Below are 14,863 nucleotides of genomic sequence, written 5' to 3'. Positions count from 1 at the left end.
TTAGTGGTATTTGTGAGTCATGGCATTGGCCACACCAGTCACCACTTTCTGAAAAGCAGCCTGCACCTGTGGGGTGAATTCCTTGCCCAGTGATGGGCCATCACAACCACAATCACATTGCCCAGGAGCTGTGGGAAGAAAGAGGTGTGAATATGGTTAACAGAGAGTCTGAGCTCCCACAGAGAATATTCCCATCTCATCTCCAGCTGTGCTTATTGTTGTAATAGCAAACTAAAAGCAGAATGATGGCTGAATTTAGCTGCTGCTAATAAGAATTCTTCTGTGTCTGTCAGAATTTATATGCATAAGTTTTCTTTTCTATCTCCTTAATCCAGGAAATAAATTTTCACTGTTATTTTTTAACACTGTACAAAGAAGCATGACAATTTTATCTTCCTTGCCTTGAAAGAGAGATCAGAGACAATTTTAAAGAAGACGAAATCTTAAATGTAAGTTAAAAGATGAACGATTTTAAATTTACAAACATAATACAAAAAAGTTTAATGAAAGAAGACAGCACAGAAATTGTAGAAAAGAAAACTGGAAAATGAAAATGAAATGAGAGGAAACAATTGTTGTCAGTAGAGAATGAAAGATCAACTGTCTCTAACACAGATGCCTTTGCCTCCTGCTATGAACTTATCCTTAGGAAGGAAAAGAAAGGATCACATTGAGGGGATGTCCTAGACTCACCTTGAAGTTCTCAGGATCCACATGCAGCTTGTCACAGTGCAGCTCACTGAGACTTGCAAAGGTGCCCTTGAGGTTGTCGAGGTGTTTCAGGCCATTACTAAAGGAATCAATCACCTTCTTGCCATGCGCCTTCACTTTAGCATTGCCCATAACAGCAGATGCAGAGGACAGGTCCCCAAAGGAATCAAAGAACCTCTGGGTCCATGGGTAGACAACCAGTAGCCTGAAGGGGTGAAAAGAGCCAGGTCATGCAGAAAGTGAGTGCCTGTCAGAGATGTCTGTCTCCACAGGCTCAGCTTCCATCCCCCCACCCCACCACCCCTACTAACAAGCTGCCTTATGACATGGATACCTACCTGCCCAGGGCCTCACCACCAACTTCATCTACATTCACCTTGCCCCACAGGACACCAATGGCAGGCTTCCCATTTTAAGTCAGATGTACTATAATGATGTTGAGATACGTTCCTGTTATCGCTAGTTTTTCTAGTGTTTTGAACATAATGGGTGCTGTAGTTGGTTGGATGCTTTTTCTAAATCTATTGCGATGATCATGTGATTCTTATTTTAAGTCTACTGATGTGATGAATTACATTTATTGATTTCCATATGTTGAATTGCATCCCTGGGTTAAACCCCACTTGATTGTGATACACTATCCTTTTTGATATGTTTTTGTATTGAATCTGCCAGAATTTTACTGAGAATTTTTGCATCTATGTTCATTAGAGATATTGTTCTGAAGTTTTCTTTCTTTCATGTGTCTTTGCCTGATTTGAGAATCAATTTTTTTTTCAATTTCATTGATTTAAGCTCTGATTTTAATTATGACCTGTCTTCTACTGCTTTGGGTGTTGGTTTGTTCTTCTTTTTCTAGGGCTATAAGATGTTATGTTAGGTAATTTATTTGTTGACTTTTTCTTATTTTAAAGAATAAACTCCATGCAATAAACTTTCCTCTTAGTACTGCCTTCATAGCATCCCAGAGATTTCAATATGTTTCATCAGTGTTCTTATTTATCTCTAAGAATTCTTAAATCTCCTCCTTGAAGCCTTTGCAACTCATTGCTCAATCAGTAGCATATAGTTTAGCCTCCAGGTGTTGGAGTCACTTTTATTTTTTATTTTATCATTGACTTCTAATTTCATTCTATTGTGGTGTGATAGAATGCAAGGTAGTATCTCTACTTTTTTGTATTTTCTAAGAGTTGCTTTGTGGCATAATATATGGTCTATTTTAGAGAAGGGTCCATGTACTGCTGAGAAGAAAGTGTATTTTCACTTGTTGAAGGATGAAATATTCTATATGTGTCAGTTAAGTCCAAGTCATTGATTGTATTATTGAGTTCTATTCTTTTTTGTTTTGTTTACTCATCTTTCCACTTTCTATCATCTCTACCTCCTGGAATTTGTCCCTTGCTTACATTCCCATTTCCTTTTAAAAAGGAGGAATGCTTTTTGATTTCTCTTACCATATTTCTACTTTATAGTCTCCTCCTGATTCTGAGAACCCAAAGTCTAGAAATTTCCTTATTTTTCCCTGGCAATGCATGGTTCACAGAGATAGCTCAACCTTTCAGCTCTACCACTTTGAAACCCAATTATACTAATATTTTAGGTTACCCTGAAAAAAAGGGGATTCTGTATTGGTTGTTATTCCAAGGAAATTAGTAAAATTTTCATTTTCTTTTTTCTTGGATAAGAGGTCTTTCAAATATTTTTAATAATAATAATAATAATAAAAGAGGATTTAGCTTCACCTTTAGATTCTTGGGTTTTATTATATTAAAATCTGAATTAGTCTTATAACTGTTATATATCCAAGTTGTTTTCAATATTCTTTTTTCACACCTCTCCTGCCAGAGAACAGTCATGTAGATGGGGTAAAAAGATGTTCTAGAGAAATTCTGATGCATCATTTGCAGACATCCTGTCCCTAAAACCCACAGATATTACTAAAAATAATATATAAAATTTTTATATTTTTTTTTGCAAAGAGCCAATTGTCAAAGCTACAATTTTGAAATCTTGTTTGGCAGAATTTAGCACTTTTTAAAGATCCTGTTCTTTTCTGTGCTCTGTAATCTTTCTCCTGGGTTGCTTTCTTCTTCAATGACTGTCCTGTGGCAACTCTCTTCTACTTTCAACTGCTGTAGATACTATCATCCAGGCCTCAGGGCAGGGTAGCTCTCTTGGTAAGGCTGCTCACTGTGACTCATGTGGGATCAGAAATTTTCTTTAGTTGTCCCAGTTCTCTAGGGATAAGACTGAGTTATCATAAGACTATCAACAGCTCAGGTACACAAAGCCAAAATAAGTTATGAGAAAGGATGAGTATCAATAAATGTGGTTCTATGCTGTATATAACTTGTCCTCATATCTCATCAGATCTGGATCATTCCAGAATTCAAGTGCCTTGAGCTCACTTACCCCTACATACCTGTGATCTCACTCCCATCCTGTGAAGGTTCTGCAGCATGTCTGCACCCCTAACCACCCAACTCACACAGAGGCACAGGCAAATACTACAAGCCCTAAAATATATATACTTTAAGACATATATGTCTTAAAGTGTATTTGCTTTACTCCAATTATTCAAGCTTTACTAATTCCTAATATTCTAGATAAGGATGGGCCTCATCTGAGTTTATCAAGCAGATAAATATTAACTTTTTAAAAAAAAAGGTCAGGGCATTCATCCATTGGAACATGGTATTGCTGTTTGTTTCAAAAATAACACTCAAACTAGAATACTTTTTGGATATGCTCTGGAACTCAATTTCTAATTCAAGCACAGTCTATCTACTTGCTACAGTCTTCTCTGCCACATGCACAATCACTTGGTGACCTCAGTCTTGGGCATATTGTATATGATCACACTTGAGCAATCCAAAAGGAAATATTTAGATATTTAAGTTTGTAACTAAGAAAGAATACAGCCAGGTCAAGAGTACAGAATGGAATAAGGCATACAGAAACAAGCCACAGTATGTTGGGTAAACGACTATCGTTACCCATTAAAAAATGACAGAAAATGTTCTTTACTAATACTTCCTTGAAATTCTATACCATTTGAGGAGGTGAGACTAATCTTATCTTAAAGTAAGGAAACTGATTCTTTAAAATGTTAAGTAAAATTTTTAAGGCTTCGGGGCTATTTTTTTCATCTTTATTACTTCTGAAGGCTTGACTTTTCATTTTAATTCTCTTTTGCCTTAATGAGACAAAAAGTGAGCATTACTTTGTTATTTTTGAGTTATACTAATAATATATGCACAGTCTAAGCAAAATGTTTTTCATTCATTATATGAGTGAGTGTGTGGGGCTCATGCCTACTCATTCATGTGATCAAATACTCAATTTAGTGTTGTGGACAGGAGGTGTTTATATGTTCAGTGGACAGAGAAATACAAAATCCTATGGCAAGACCTGGGAGTAGGTGATTTGTGACTAGTGTCTAGTCTTTGTGTCTCCTGTGCTGTATATAACTTTTCCTCATATCTCATCAGGTGAGGCAGACTTCATTAACAGTAGTCCACATACTAATGCTGCTATGGCCTGAGGTACTTTGGTCTCACACATTTTAAAGAAACAGTTACAGGATAGACACTTCTCATGGTAGAAGGAGTAGTTCATTTTATTATTTTTTTCTCAGATCTATTTCCCACTCTTAGAGCTCCAGAAAATGAATGTCTTTGTTCCTGAGATTAATTTTTATAAAAACTACAGTGTAGTAAATATTTATTGGAGCATTCTAACACTCTAAGATATAGACCCAATATATTAGACCTAAATTTGTTATTTGAAAATAAATTATTTCTGCCTACTTGATTCAGTGGGAAATATTTTATCTACTTAGATTTGGAAAAATTTAAATAGGACGTATGGATAACAACAATGACCAAGAGGCCAGAAGTTGTTATGCCATGAGAGACTGAAGTTATCTATGAGCTCTCAGTCTCAAAGTGGCTTGGTTCCAAGACATAAAGGAAAGATTCTGTACTTAGTTACAGAGATATAAAGTCTGAGTCAAACCTGGGGAGGTGGCTCATTTTAAGACCAAAGATTTATGAAATAAAAAGAAGAGGCGATTTTGACCACAGGAATACTTCCTGTACACATTATTGCGCCTGGACTGAGGCAGGGTGGCTCAGGGCTCTTGCTCTCCAATGGCCTTAATGCTCATCTCCAACATGGTGTGTTTACCCAGCTATCCCTCTCAACTCGGGGACCTTAAAACTCTGTATGTGAAACCAGTAAACCAGACAGTAACTCCTCTCTAGACAATCACTTTCAAGATATTTTTTATTCTTGTTCATAGTTTTTCTACAATTCTAACTTATGTCTATGTTCATTGCTTCCATTGGAGTCTGGACCTTGATCACATCAATACTAGATCAGCACCACAGAATCTAATAATCCTTCATTGTTGTATATATTTTAAAGAGCAAATATTTATTGAGCCCAATCATGCAGTGTGCTGTTTTAAACACTTGAGAATTTTAGTGAACAAGACAGAAAGTTCATGTGGTCTCATGAATGTTACATCTACCAGAGGGGCCCAATCTAAGTGATTAAACAAATAAGAGAATTTTACATACTGTTATAGGACAAGAAGAAAATGCAAGCAATAGTATGATACCAAGTGACTATAGGTGACTCTTATAAGATAGCCTTAGATTAAAAAGTCACCTTGAAGTGACTTAATGGTAAGGTGGAGTCAGCCAGAAGTAGTTCAGAAGAAAGTTCCCAGAAGCAGGAAAGGCTTCTGTGCAAAACTCTGAGGCTGGGAAATAAAAGAAGAAAGAAAAAGAAGCAAACAATAAAATCTTGCTACTTCGTTTATAGTCAAAGCATTAAAAGTCCAGAGAAAAATGTACTAAGGGAAAATAAGATGAATCCAAGACATGGAGATGGCCTCCGATATATTATTTGGTATTATAGATGAGACTTGGGTGAAAATTTACTTCCAAGACATTGAAACCAATGGAGATAAGTACACCTAATGTTAACATGATCTCTAGTTTACTCAGCACCCACAGCCAGACATATCTTCCCATATTACCTATGCATCGCTCACATTTCTGCTTATATATATATGGAGAACTCCTGTTAATCTGCCTTCCCAACTAATCCATATAAATTCTTCCCACTTTCTTTTGCTCTCACAGTGTTGGTCTTTTGCTCAGACACACTGATCTGCTGGTTTATTTTCCTCACAACTATCCCCACCTCTCCTAGCAGGTTATAATAATTTCTTTTCCTTGACATGCTACAAATAATTTGCACACTTTGGCATTGTCTATCATAAGGACTAATTTAACCTCCATGAGGCACACACCAACACTTAATGTATACATTTCCTCAGAAAAATGAGGGCCAGTTCTCTGGAGTTGACTTGGACAAGAGCTTTCCCCTCCAACCCCCACTCTAGCCAAAAAAGTGCTATGAAAAGGGGCTGGAGCTGTAGCTTAGTGGTAGAGCACTTCCTTGCACGTGTGAGGTATTGGGTTTGATCCTCAGCACCACATAAAATAAATAAATAAAGATATTGTACCAACTACAACTACAAAAATATATTTTTAAAAATGCTATGAAAAACAAAAGCCAATAGAATGTAATCACAACCCCTGCCTGAACCTTGACCTCCTAAGCCTGGAATAATTTTCTTCCATTGAGCCCATTCTTGCTACAGTGCCTCAGACTAGCCCTTGAGGGTCCTCCCTGAATTGTTCCTCCTCTACTCTAAATTGTCTGGTTCTGAGACACCTTGTATCATAGAGCTCTTCCTTCCCCACCAGAGCTCTCCTGCACCTGTGCTTTCCCTTGGGGAACTCACATGTGCATGGTCTTCTTTTATTTTCTCAGTAAAATCTACATCTCTTGCAAAAATAAATGAAGAACACATACACACACACACACACATACACACACACAACCTTAACATAAAATTCCTTTGTGCTTATATATTTAAAAGTACATGTAAAAGTAGAACTGAAGGTAATCAGAAAAGATTTCTTAAAATAATTCTTTTATTAGTTTTGTTATTATTGAAAAGAAAGCTTCTCTCTGAATCTTCTGCACTATGGGTGGGAGGTTCAGTGATACTTGTGGGCCAGAGCGCTGGCCACTCCAGCCACCATTTTCTGCCAGGAAGCCTGCATCTCGGGGGTGAATTCCTTGCCAAAATGTTTTGCCATAATAATCACAAGCATGTTTCCCAGGAGCTGTGAAGTGGAAAGAGACAATAGATAATAAGCACAGTGAACAGAGAGATCTAGACCGGTTTCCTGTTATCTAAACACCCAGTTCTCACTCAGAACTAAGCATATGTCAATTTCCCTCAAAGCCTGAGGTGAAGCCCAGGTACCCAAACTACACAGGTAGTTCATTCCCTTTGTGGAACTAATCGGGTTTAAAATATTTAAATTCAAATGTGTGTATCATGATTTGAAATTTTATATCTTACCACCCCAAACCTCACATTTTGTGGACTTAAAAAAAAAAAAAAACACGGTTATCAGTTATCTTTCCAAACCCAATGCAGTCCAAATGTTCCAGGTATTTGTCTGTCTGAGACACATAACCCCTCTTCTGGAGTTGTAAGTTGAGCATTAGAAACACTTCACACAAATGTCCAACCAATATGGGAATTGCCTTAGCAATTCTTGGCCTAGGTTTCTTCCTTTTACTGAGTCAACATGAGAATATCCTCTCTATAGCCGTTCTTTTCTTGCTTTCAGCAGGGTTTAAGATAAATTAAAAAGAGGGAAAAAGAATTTTCTTGTAGAAAGGGGTTCATCCTGTAAGAGTTTCATTTTAAAAACTGATCTTCTCCATCTTTACATAGCTATCCTCTCAAAGCCAACAGAGTGTATTCTAGACCAAGTACCACTTGGTCTCAGCTGAGTTAGCCCTCTGCAGTTGCTTTACTCCCAAATTTAATATCTCAGAATATGTCACACTCTACAGGTAGCTTCACTAATATTCAGATCAATGCTTAATTACCTAAGCTTTCCCAAGGCTGAAAGCAAAAGGAATTGAGTATCTCCTGAACTCACCCTGAAGTTCTCAGGATCCACATGCAGCCTTTCGCAATGCAGCTCACTCAACTGGGAAAAGGCACCCTTGAGGTCATCCATGTCCCTTAAAGCATTTCCCAAGGAAGTCAGAACCTTCTTGCCATGGGCCTTGACCTTGGGGTTACCCATGATGGCAGAGGCAGAGGACAGGTTTCCAAAGCTATCAAAGAACCTCTGGGTCCAGGGATAGACAACCAGGAGCCTATGAGATAGAGCAATGATAATTGGAAAGTCAGGGTGTCTCACAAATCCCAAGAAGATGCCTAGATTTCTGCTAGTTGCAGTTTCCTTCCTACCCTCCCTTGTCCTGGCCCCCAGATCCTACCTTCCCAAGGTTTCTCCTCCAGCTTCTTCCACATTCACTTTTCTCCACATGCTTGTGATAGCAGCCTTATCCTCAGCTGTGAAATGAACCATGGTGTCTGGTCTAGGAGCTTATCGATAATCTCAGATGCTTCAGAAGCAACTGAAGACTACTAGAAGGCACGTCCAACTACTAGAAGGCATGTCCTTTTATTCTTCATCCCCCACGCTGTGGCCCCTTGACTCACCACATATCCTGAGGCTATTGGTCAATAACAAAGGCTATTGGTCAAAGGCAAGGCTGGTCACACAGGGGGTGTGGTTTGAGCAGGGCAGGGTTCAGACAACCATGTTAAGATAGTGCTAGGGAGGCCCCCTCAAAGGAATTTCACTGCTAACATTATTTTTAGGGTCTTTCTGCTGTTTCAAGTCAATTGTCTCAATTTTCCTTTTTATTCTTTAGCTAGTTTTCCTTCTCTTGTCAGAGAATATTCTAGATCTTCCTTGCCAGCCTTTTTTACATTTTTGTCTCTAGTCTCAGAGAAGCCTAGAGGTTAAAGTATAGACACCAATGTAAAAAATTCAGTTATTAGGAGATTCTTATTTAAGCACAATGTTTAATATCTCCGATGGAGCAAATGTAAATGTCATACAGGTAGGAATGGTTTCCAAGGGAAAAGTGCTATATTGATCTTTGAATATATTCTTTATGGATTTAGACCACCATCTCCCTAGTTCACAATAGTTTGAGGAAAATTATTTCTGTAAATCATCAGTTTTAGTGCAGAAATACATTAGTGTCGTGTAACACAATATGAGACTGAACCCTAGCTTCAGTCTGAAATAAATAAAGCATGTCTACTTTGAGCAAACACTTTTGCTTCCCTGTCAATGCACTGTGTAGTTACCAGGTAATATGCATTCCCACTGGATAAGTGGGTGCTGGCTGTTGAGCCAGGGTCTGGGGGTAGCTTTTCTATGCTCAGTGAAGAGTGGTGGGAGGTATCTTGGTAGGTATCGAGACCTTGCATGATTTATCTTTCAGATAATGTCAGCCAGTTTTATCCTAAGGCATAGTACTAGGAATCACCTCCTTTGCTTTCTCTAAGTGTTTGCAAAACAACTATAGAGTCAGAGTTGGTTTTGGGGTTTTTGTTTTGTTTTGTTACATTGACTAACAGTCCACATATACTCTCACAACTGGGACAAACTACATTTTTAAAAAAATTTGCTTTTTTTTTGCAGAACTGTGGATCAAATATAACTATAGATACTTTTTAAATCCTTCTGTTAACACATTATAGTTATAATAATTGGGTTCATTTTGACATAATCATACATGCATGGAGTTTAACTTGTTCTATTTCAGTTTCCAGTGCCTCCTCTTTTCTTCTCCTCAATCCCCCAATTCCCCTTCCCCTACACTTTTGATCTTCCATATATATATATATATATATATATATACACTATTTTTTTGATTTTTTTATATATGAACTCTTTATTAAATTGATGCTTTATAGATATATATGAAAGTACAATTTACTGTGATACATTTATTCATGTATATTTTGTAATTTTGTTCTGTTTAGAGGCATATTGAAAGGCAACAGAGCTCAGAGAGACCCAGGCTCTTATCACCTGAAACTACAATGTTTATTGGTCTCTCATTCCTGAAGTAACAAAGTCAAATTAAAAATTAATTTACAGGACAAATCCTAATCAGGCAATGAAATTCCTGGTAGTTATATTTGCCAAGGTTTGGCATGCAACTGGTACAGTGTACTCGTTTCAATCCTTGATATGAGAGTTTGGCTCAGGACTTGAAGGCAAAGACTCTGAGCAATATAGCACTTTTTCAGAGTGATTCATTTGCTAATGCAGCATCCCAGATGAGGGGTGGGTGGTCCTCAGTGAGTGCCTGGCCTCAGACTGTTCAGTTCACTCAGGATTGGACTTTGGGTTATCTGCCACTTCCTTTTCATCCACTCCAACTAATCTAGTACCATTGCTTCCTCACTCTACTTTTGTCCATTTTTCATGTTTGCAGATTCACCTGCTCTGTTATGTCCTCTGAGTCATCATTCATGTCTAGTGTCTATAAATTTGACCAAAAGACTTGCTTCCCACAATATCCCTTCACTGAACTGAATGCTGCACCTCACAAGGAGGCCCTCCTTCTCTTCAGGTTTCAAACTGCTTTGAGAAAGATTCTTACAACCTTACTTGCATGGTTTTTGCATGTATAAGCATATTGCTTTGCCCTAAAAATCTTATCTCTTAAGTCACTTAACATTCTAAGAATATTCATTGTTTACTATTTTACTATTGCCAATAACATGATAATAGCTTATATAGCTTTTTTTCTTTCTTTCTTTCTTTCTTTGGTACTGGGGATTGAACCCCCAGGGGCACTTTACTACTGAAAGTTATATCTCAGTCCTTTCTTTTTTTTATTTTTTTTTAATTTTGAGACAGGGCCTTGATAAGTTACTGAGAGCCTCAATAAGTTGCTGAGGTCTGCCTTTAACTTGTGATCTTCCTCTCTCAGCTTCCGGAGTTCCTGGGATTACAGGTGTGCACCACCAGGTGCAGCAATAGCTTGTATTTTTATATTCAAGGTCCTGCACTATTGGGTCTTTGCTGATACTCTCCTTTCAAAGAGGCAGTTTCATGCAAGTCACCAATACCTGACTTGTTGGTTTTAGACCATGAGCCTTGAAGTATTCATGTAGATTTCTCCTACATAAAGTTTTCATCTCCTCATCCCCCAATGTCCCCACATATATACTAATTGTAACTTCATTTTAGTGTGCTATATTCTATCAGAATATAATGTACAATTATTTCATGTGTCTTAGCCATGGTGCTCCATTAGGATACAAAAGAGCAAGCTATTGTTGAATCATGGGAATTTATTCTAGAAAGCGCTCAGTCATCACTCAGTTCAACCCCATACCTCTAAAACAGTTTCATATCACATTTGACAAGCTAGCTGCTCAAAGTGGATATTAGAATAAATTAAAATAGTTATCCTATCCTAGACCTCAGATCCCACAAGACTTTATTATTATTGTTGTTGTTAATGAAATTTGGCTTGTACTACAAATCTGCTTTCTCTGGTATCATTTACCACTTCCTTTTCCCCCTCTATAGCAAGTTTTTGCCACACTATCCCACAAGTCCCTGCTGACTTAACTCACCATTTCCCCACACCCATAGAAATTCTTCCCCATCTTAGTGTCCTTGATCTTTTAATAATATATACTTGACTTTATGTGTCTTTATACACTTCTCAAAGAAACTCATTTCTTCCTATGTCTCTTCCTACTTCTCAGTACAAAAGAGTAAAAAAATGGAGAAGACAAAACTTTCAATTTTGAATTACTGAAGAAATGTTTTATTAAGCAGAAGCTATACTGTCAAGGCTGAGCTCAGTCCCCATGTACAGAAGGAGGGTACTGGGGACACACGGGAGCACTGGTGAATAGGGAGGCGGGTTTAGTGGTACTTGTGGCCCAGAGCAATGGCAACACCAGACACCAGCTTCTGCCAGGCAGCCTGCATTTCAGGGGTGAACTCCTTGCCAAAGTGAGTGGCCAGAACAATCACCAGCACGTTACCCAGGAGCTGTTAGATGAAAAACAGAGTGACACATAGGCAGGTTGGGTAGGAGTTTCCAAAGAGAATTTGTAGGAGAAAAATCACCTTTATACCTACATTTCTTCACAGTGACAACCTCAGCTAAGCTTAGGTTTAAGTTAATCTGTCCCCCCAATGCAACATTCTACATCCTTATATCCTCACTCTTTCTTTCCATTTAATCATTTTTTATTTCCTTCCTTCTTTTTTTCTTCATTCACCCAAATTCTGTAAACACATGATTTTAGTACTATGAGAATTCTCAGCGGCAATTTAGAATCTCCCATCAACTAAGGAATAAGACTTTAGTTGATCACAATACTTAATGGGAATTGGATATATTTTAGAGAATTTTTCATATTTTCTTTGAGAAAATCTGTCCTTAAAACTTTCCCCAAGATCTTTTCCTAAACTTCAATCATTAAGATCCACACTGAAACAGCAATTCCGTTTCCTTGGGAAAAACCCTTGGCCTATATATTAAAAAAAAATCCATTTCTCCTTGCACAAATCTATTATTGTCTAACATTATTCTCCAGAGAAAACACATCCAGTTCTGACAGAATTTTCTGAGTAGTTTTAAGAATATTTAGGCTTCTAAATGACCTCAACTGTCAATAGTTTTGAATCAGGTTTGTCTTAATTATGCCCTCAAGATATCTGTGTTTCTACTGCCAAGCTGGGAGGATGATTTTTGAGGTCTTGGCTAATATTTCCAGTCAAAATCTCAGCTCCCATTATTGGCCCCAACTCAAAGCTATAAAGAAAGCATGAGCATCTGGAACTCACCTTAAAGTTCTCAGGATCAACATGCAGCTTGTCACAGTGCAGCTCACTCAGCTTAGCAAAGGCTCCCTTGAGGTTGTCCAGGTTCTTAATGGCGTCCCCAAAGGAAGTCAGCACCTTCTTGCCATGGGACTTGACCTTGGGGTTACCCATGATGGCAGAGGGAGAGGACATGTTGCCAAAGCTGTCAAAGAATCTCTGGGTCCAAGGGTAGACAACAAGGAGCCTGCAATATGAGATAATAACAGATTCAAAATTAGAGACATTCCTCATTCATGTGCCAGAGTCATGTTCACCCTTCTCTCCCATTCATCACGATCCATTGCTTACCTGCCCAAGGCTTCACCTCCCGTCTCTTCCACATTCAATTTGCCCCATAGGCTAGAGATAAGGTTCTTCTCCTCAGCAGTTAGATGCACCATGATGTCAGGTCTGGGAGTTTGCTGGTGATTACGGAAGTGTCAGAAGCAAGTATGTTCTGCGGCTAGGAGTCACGTCTTTTATTCTTCACTGCTGAAACATGGGCCCCTTGTTCTCTGCAGTTCCTTGAAGTCATTGGTCAAGGTTGAGCTGTGGCCCTCATGGGCGGAGCCAGAACAGGAGAGGGACAGCCCTGAAGAATCCACTGTGAGTTTGTGACCATGCATGCTGGATCCTCAGATATCTTTACTGGTTTTTTTTTTTTTCTTCTCATCCAACCACAGCATGGTTTTTAACTTATTTCTTATCCTTGGATTCTTTTCTCCACATGTAATCTTCTAGGATAATACCCATCTTTTTCATCTCTCATCTGCTTTTTCCAAGAAAGACCCACTGAGAGGAACTAAGCCCAAGATGGAAAAATAAGTTTCAGTTAAAAGAAAAAAGTTTAATATTTGGTTTAAGAATGTTGACAGGGCTGGGGATGTGGCTCAAGTGGTAATGTGCTTGCCTGGCATGCGTGGAGTGCTGGTTTAGATCCTCAATACCACATTAAAAAAAATAAAGATGTTGTGTCCACCAAAAACTGAAAAATAAATACTAAAAAAATTTCTCTCTCTCTCTCTCTCTCTCTCTCTCTCTCTCTCTCTCTCTCTCTCTTTCTCTCACTCTAAAAAAAAAAAAAAGAATGTTGACAGTAATCAACAATGAAGTCAAGGGGGAAGAAAGTTAAAACACATGTAACTCTTACTCTGTTGAGAAGTTATTGCAACTGATATTTCTGGATCTTAGTTTTCACCAGAGAGAAGAAACATACCAAGTTACTTCTGGATGCTGAACACAGTATCAAAGAACCCACAGTGGGGCCACTGCCCCAGTTCCAAAGTACACTGGGTGGCTTCCCGGAGAGGATGGACAGAACAAGATCATACTCTGTGCTTTTAGAGAATCCTCACTCTTTCCATCTCTATGACCTCAGGAGAAATTTGTTGCTTTGGTTATATTCCCTGGGCTCTCTTCTTGCTTGTCTTTCCCACCTATACTGGGACTGCAGAGGGGACTGAAATAATTTAGAACCAGGATTTGTGATCAATCTGAGGAACAAGTGAATTGATCATAGTTGGGATATATTGTGTTTGCTGTAGCCTTCAAATTCCTCTAGTGCCCTTGTTTCTGATGACCCCATTGTGATAACTGGGTAGCTTTTTACACATTGGAGCTGAAATTGAAAGCACACATTTATATGTATTCAATTTCATCCATATATATAAAGAAGATTTACATTATGTATGTAATACAAACGCTCCTAGGACATAAGCATATTTCCACTTCATCTGCACTAGTAATAATTGTCATTATGCACATTTTTTATGAAGGAACAAGGTCTCAGAAGTGAAGTAAATGTTGAAATGACAGAGCTCATGGTTGAGGGAACAAAGGAAGCAGAGTTGAAAAATTCCAGAAAAATTTTTGCTTCTTACCATAGTCTAGTTTTCCCTGCCCATTTCTTGCTTCTAGGTAGTTCTTTATCTGCTTCTACCATTTTACTTCTCTATTGCTTCTTTTTCCCAGAACTGAAAGATTCTTGATCTACAGGTCTATTTTTATTTATTTAGTAGAAATTTCTATTTATTTATTTATTTGTTTGTTTGCTTGTTTTATTTCATTTTGGCATCCTAGGTGCTGCTGGTCCTTTTTCCTTTAGCAGTAAGGCTTCTGAGTTCCAAGTCTCCATATCCCAAGTTTATCCAGAGTTCTGTTCTGCTCTGATGTACAACTCTGCATTGGTATTTATGATTGTTTCTTATGTATGTTATCATGAACACTCTTAGCACATGAGAATATTTTGCTTGCCTTATTGCTGTGATTCTAGAAATTTTTATCTGCTTCAATTACACTCCACAAATTGGCATTATTCCAGGCTGCTGAATCTTTAGTGC

General features: G+C 38.1%; 2 protein-coding genes and 1 pseudogene across 2 annotated transcripts; all 3 read right to left on the bottom strand.

Annotated features, from left to right (window-relative positions):
* LOC113191248 (hemoglobin subunit beta-like) lies at window positions 1–3,172 on the bottom strand (annotated as a pseudogene).
* Window positions 3,173–6,791: 3,619 nt separating this feature from the next.
* On the bottom strand, window positions 6,792–8,201 carry LOC113191297 (hemoglobin subunit gamma). Its single transcript, XM_026400978.2, has 3 exons — window positions 8,101–8,201; window positions 7,755–7,977; window positions 6,792–6,920 (listed from the first exon to the last, which is right to left on the bottom strand). The coding sequence occupies exons 1-3, from the start codon at window positions 8,190–8,192 to the stop codon at window positions 6,792–6,794; spliced, it is 444 nt and encodes a 147-aa protein (XP_026256763.1). The 5' UTR covers window positions 8,193–8,201.
* A 3,375-nt stretch (window positions 8,202–11,576) lies between these two features.
* Hbe1 (hemoglobin subunit epsilon 1) lies at window positions 11,577–12,934 on the bottom strand. The gene is made up of 3 exons (XM_026400986.2): window positions 12,834–12,934; window positions 12,507–12,729; window positions 11,577–11,705 (listed from the first exon to the last, which is right to left on the bottom strand). The coding sequence occupies exons 1-3, from the start codon at window positions 12,923–12,925 to the stop codon at window positions 11,577–11,579; spliced, it is 444 nt and encodes a 147-aa protein (XP_026256771.1). The 5' UTR covers window positions 12,926–12,934.
* Window positions 12,935–14,863: the final 1,929 nt, after the last annotated feature.

The sequence above is a fragment of the Urocitellus parryii genome, chromosome 4, assembly GCF_045843805.1.
Source record: "Urocitellus parryii isolate mUroPar1 chromosome 4, mUroPar1.hap1, whole genome shotgun sequence".
NCBI classification, from domain to species: Eukaryota; Metazoa; Chordata; class Mammalia; order Rodentia; family Sciuridae; genus Urocitellus; species Urocitellus parryii.
Note: the sequence above shows the minus strand (reverse complement) of the source record. Positions and strands in the feature narration are given on the sequence as shown.

What these genes read in the sequence shown, in the direction of transcription:
- LOC113191297 (XM_026400978.2), bottom strand. Translation starts at nt 8,192, where the DNA reads ATGGTTCATTTCACAGCTGAGGATAAGGCTGCTATCACAAGCATGTGG. An exon ending in GGAGGAGAAACCTTGGGAAG is followed by an intron (nt 7,978 to 8,100) that starts GTAGGATCTGGG and finishes TCTATCTCATAG; the next exon opens with GCTCCTGGTTGTCTATCCCT. An exon ending in TGGATCCTGAGAACTTCAGG is followed by an intron (nt 6,921 to 7,754) that starts GTGAGTTCAGGA and finishes TCCACTTCACAG; the next exon opens with CTCCTGGGAAACATGCTTGT.
- Hbe1 (XM_026400986.2), bottom strand. Translation starts at nt 12,925, where the DNA reads ATGGTGCATCTAACTGCTGAGGAGAAGAACCTTATCTCTAGCCTATGG. An exon ending in GGAGGTGAAGCCTTGGGCAG is followed by an intron (nt 12,730 to 12,833) that starts GTAAGCAATGGA and finishes CTCATATTGCAG; the next exon opens with GCTCCTTGTTGTCTACCCTT. An exon ending in TTGATCCTGAGAACTTTAAG is followed by an intron (nt 11,706 to 12,506) that starts GTGAGTTCCAGA and finishes TTCATCTAACAG; the next exon opens with CTCCTGGGTAACGTGCTGGT.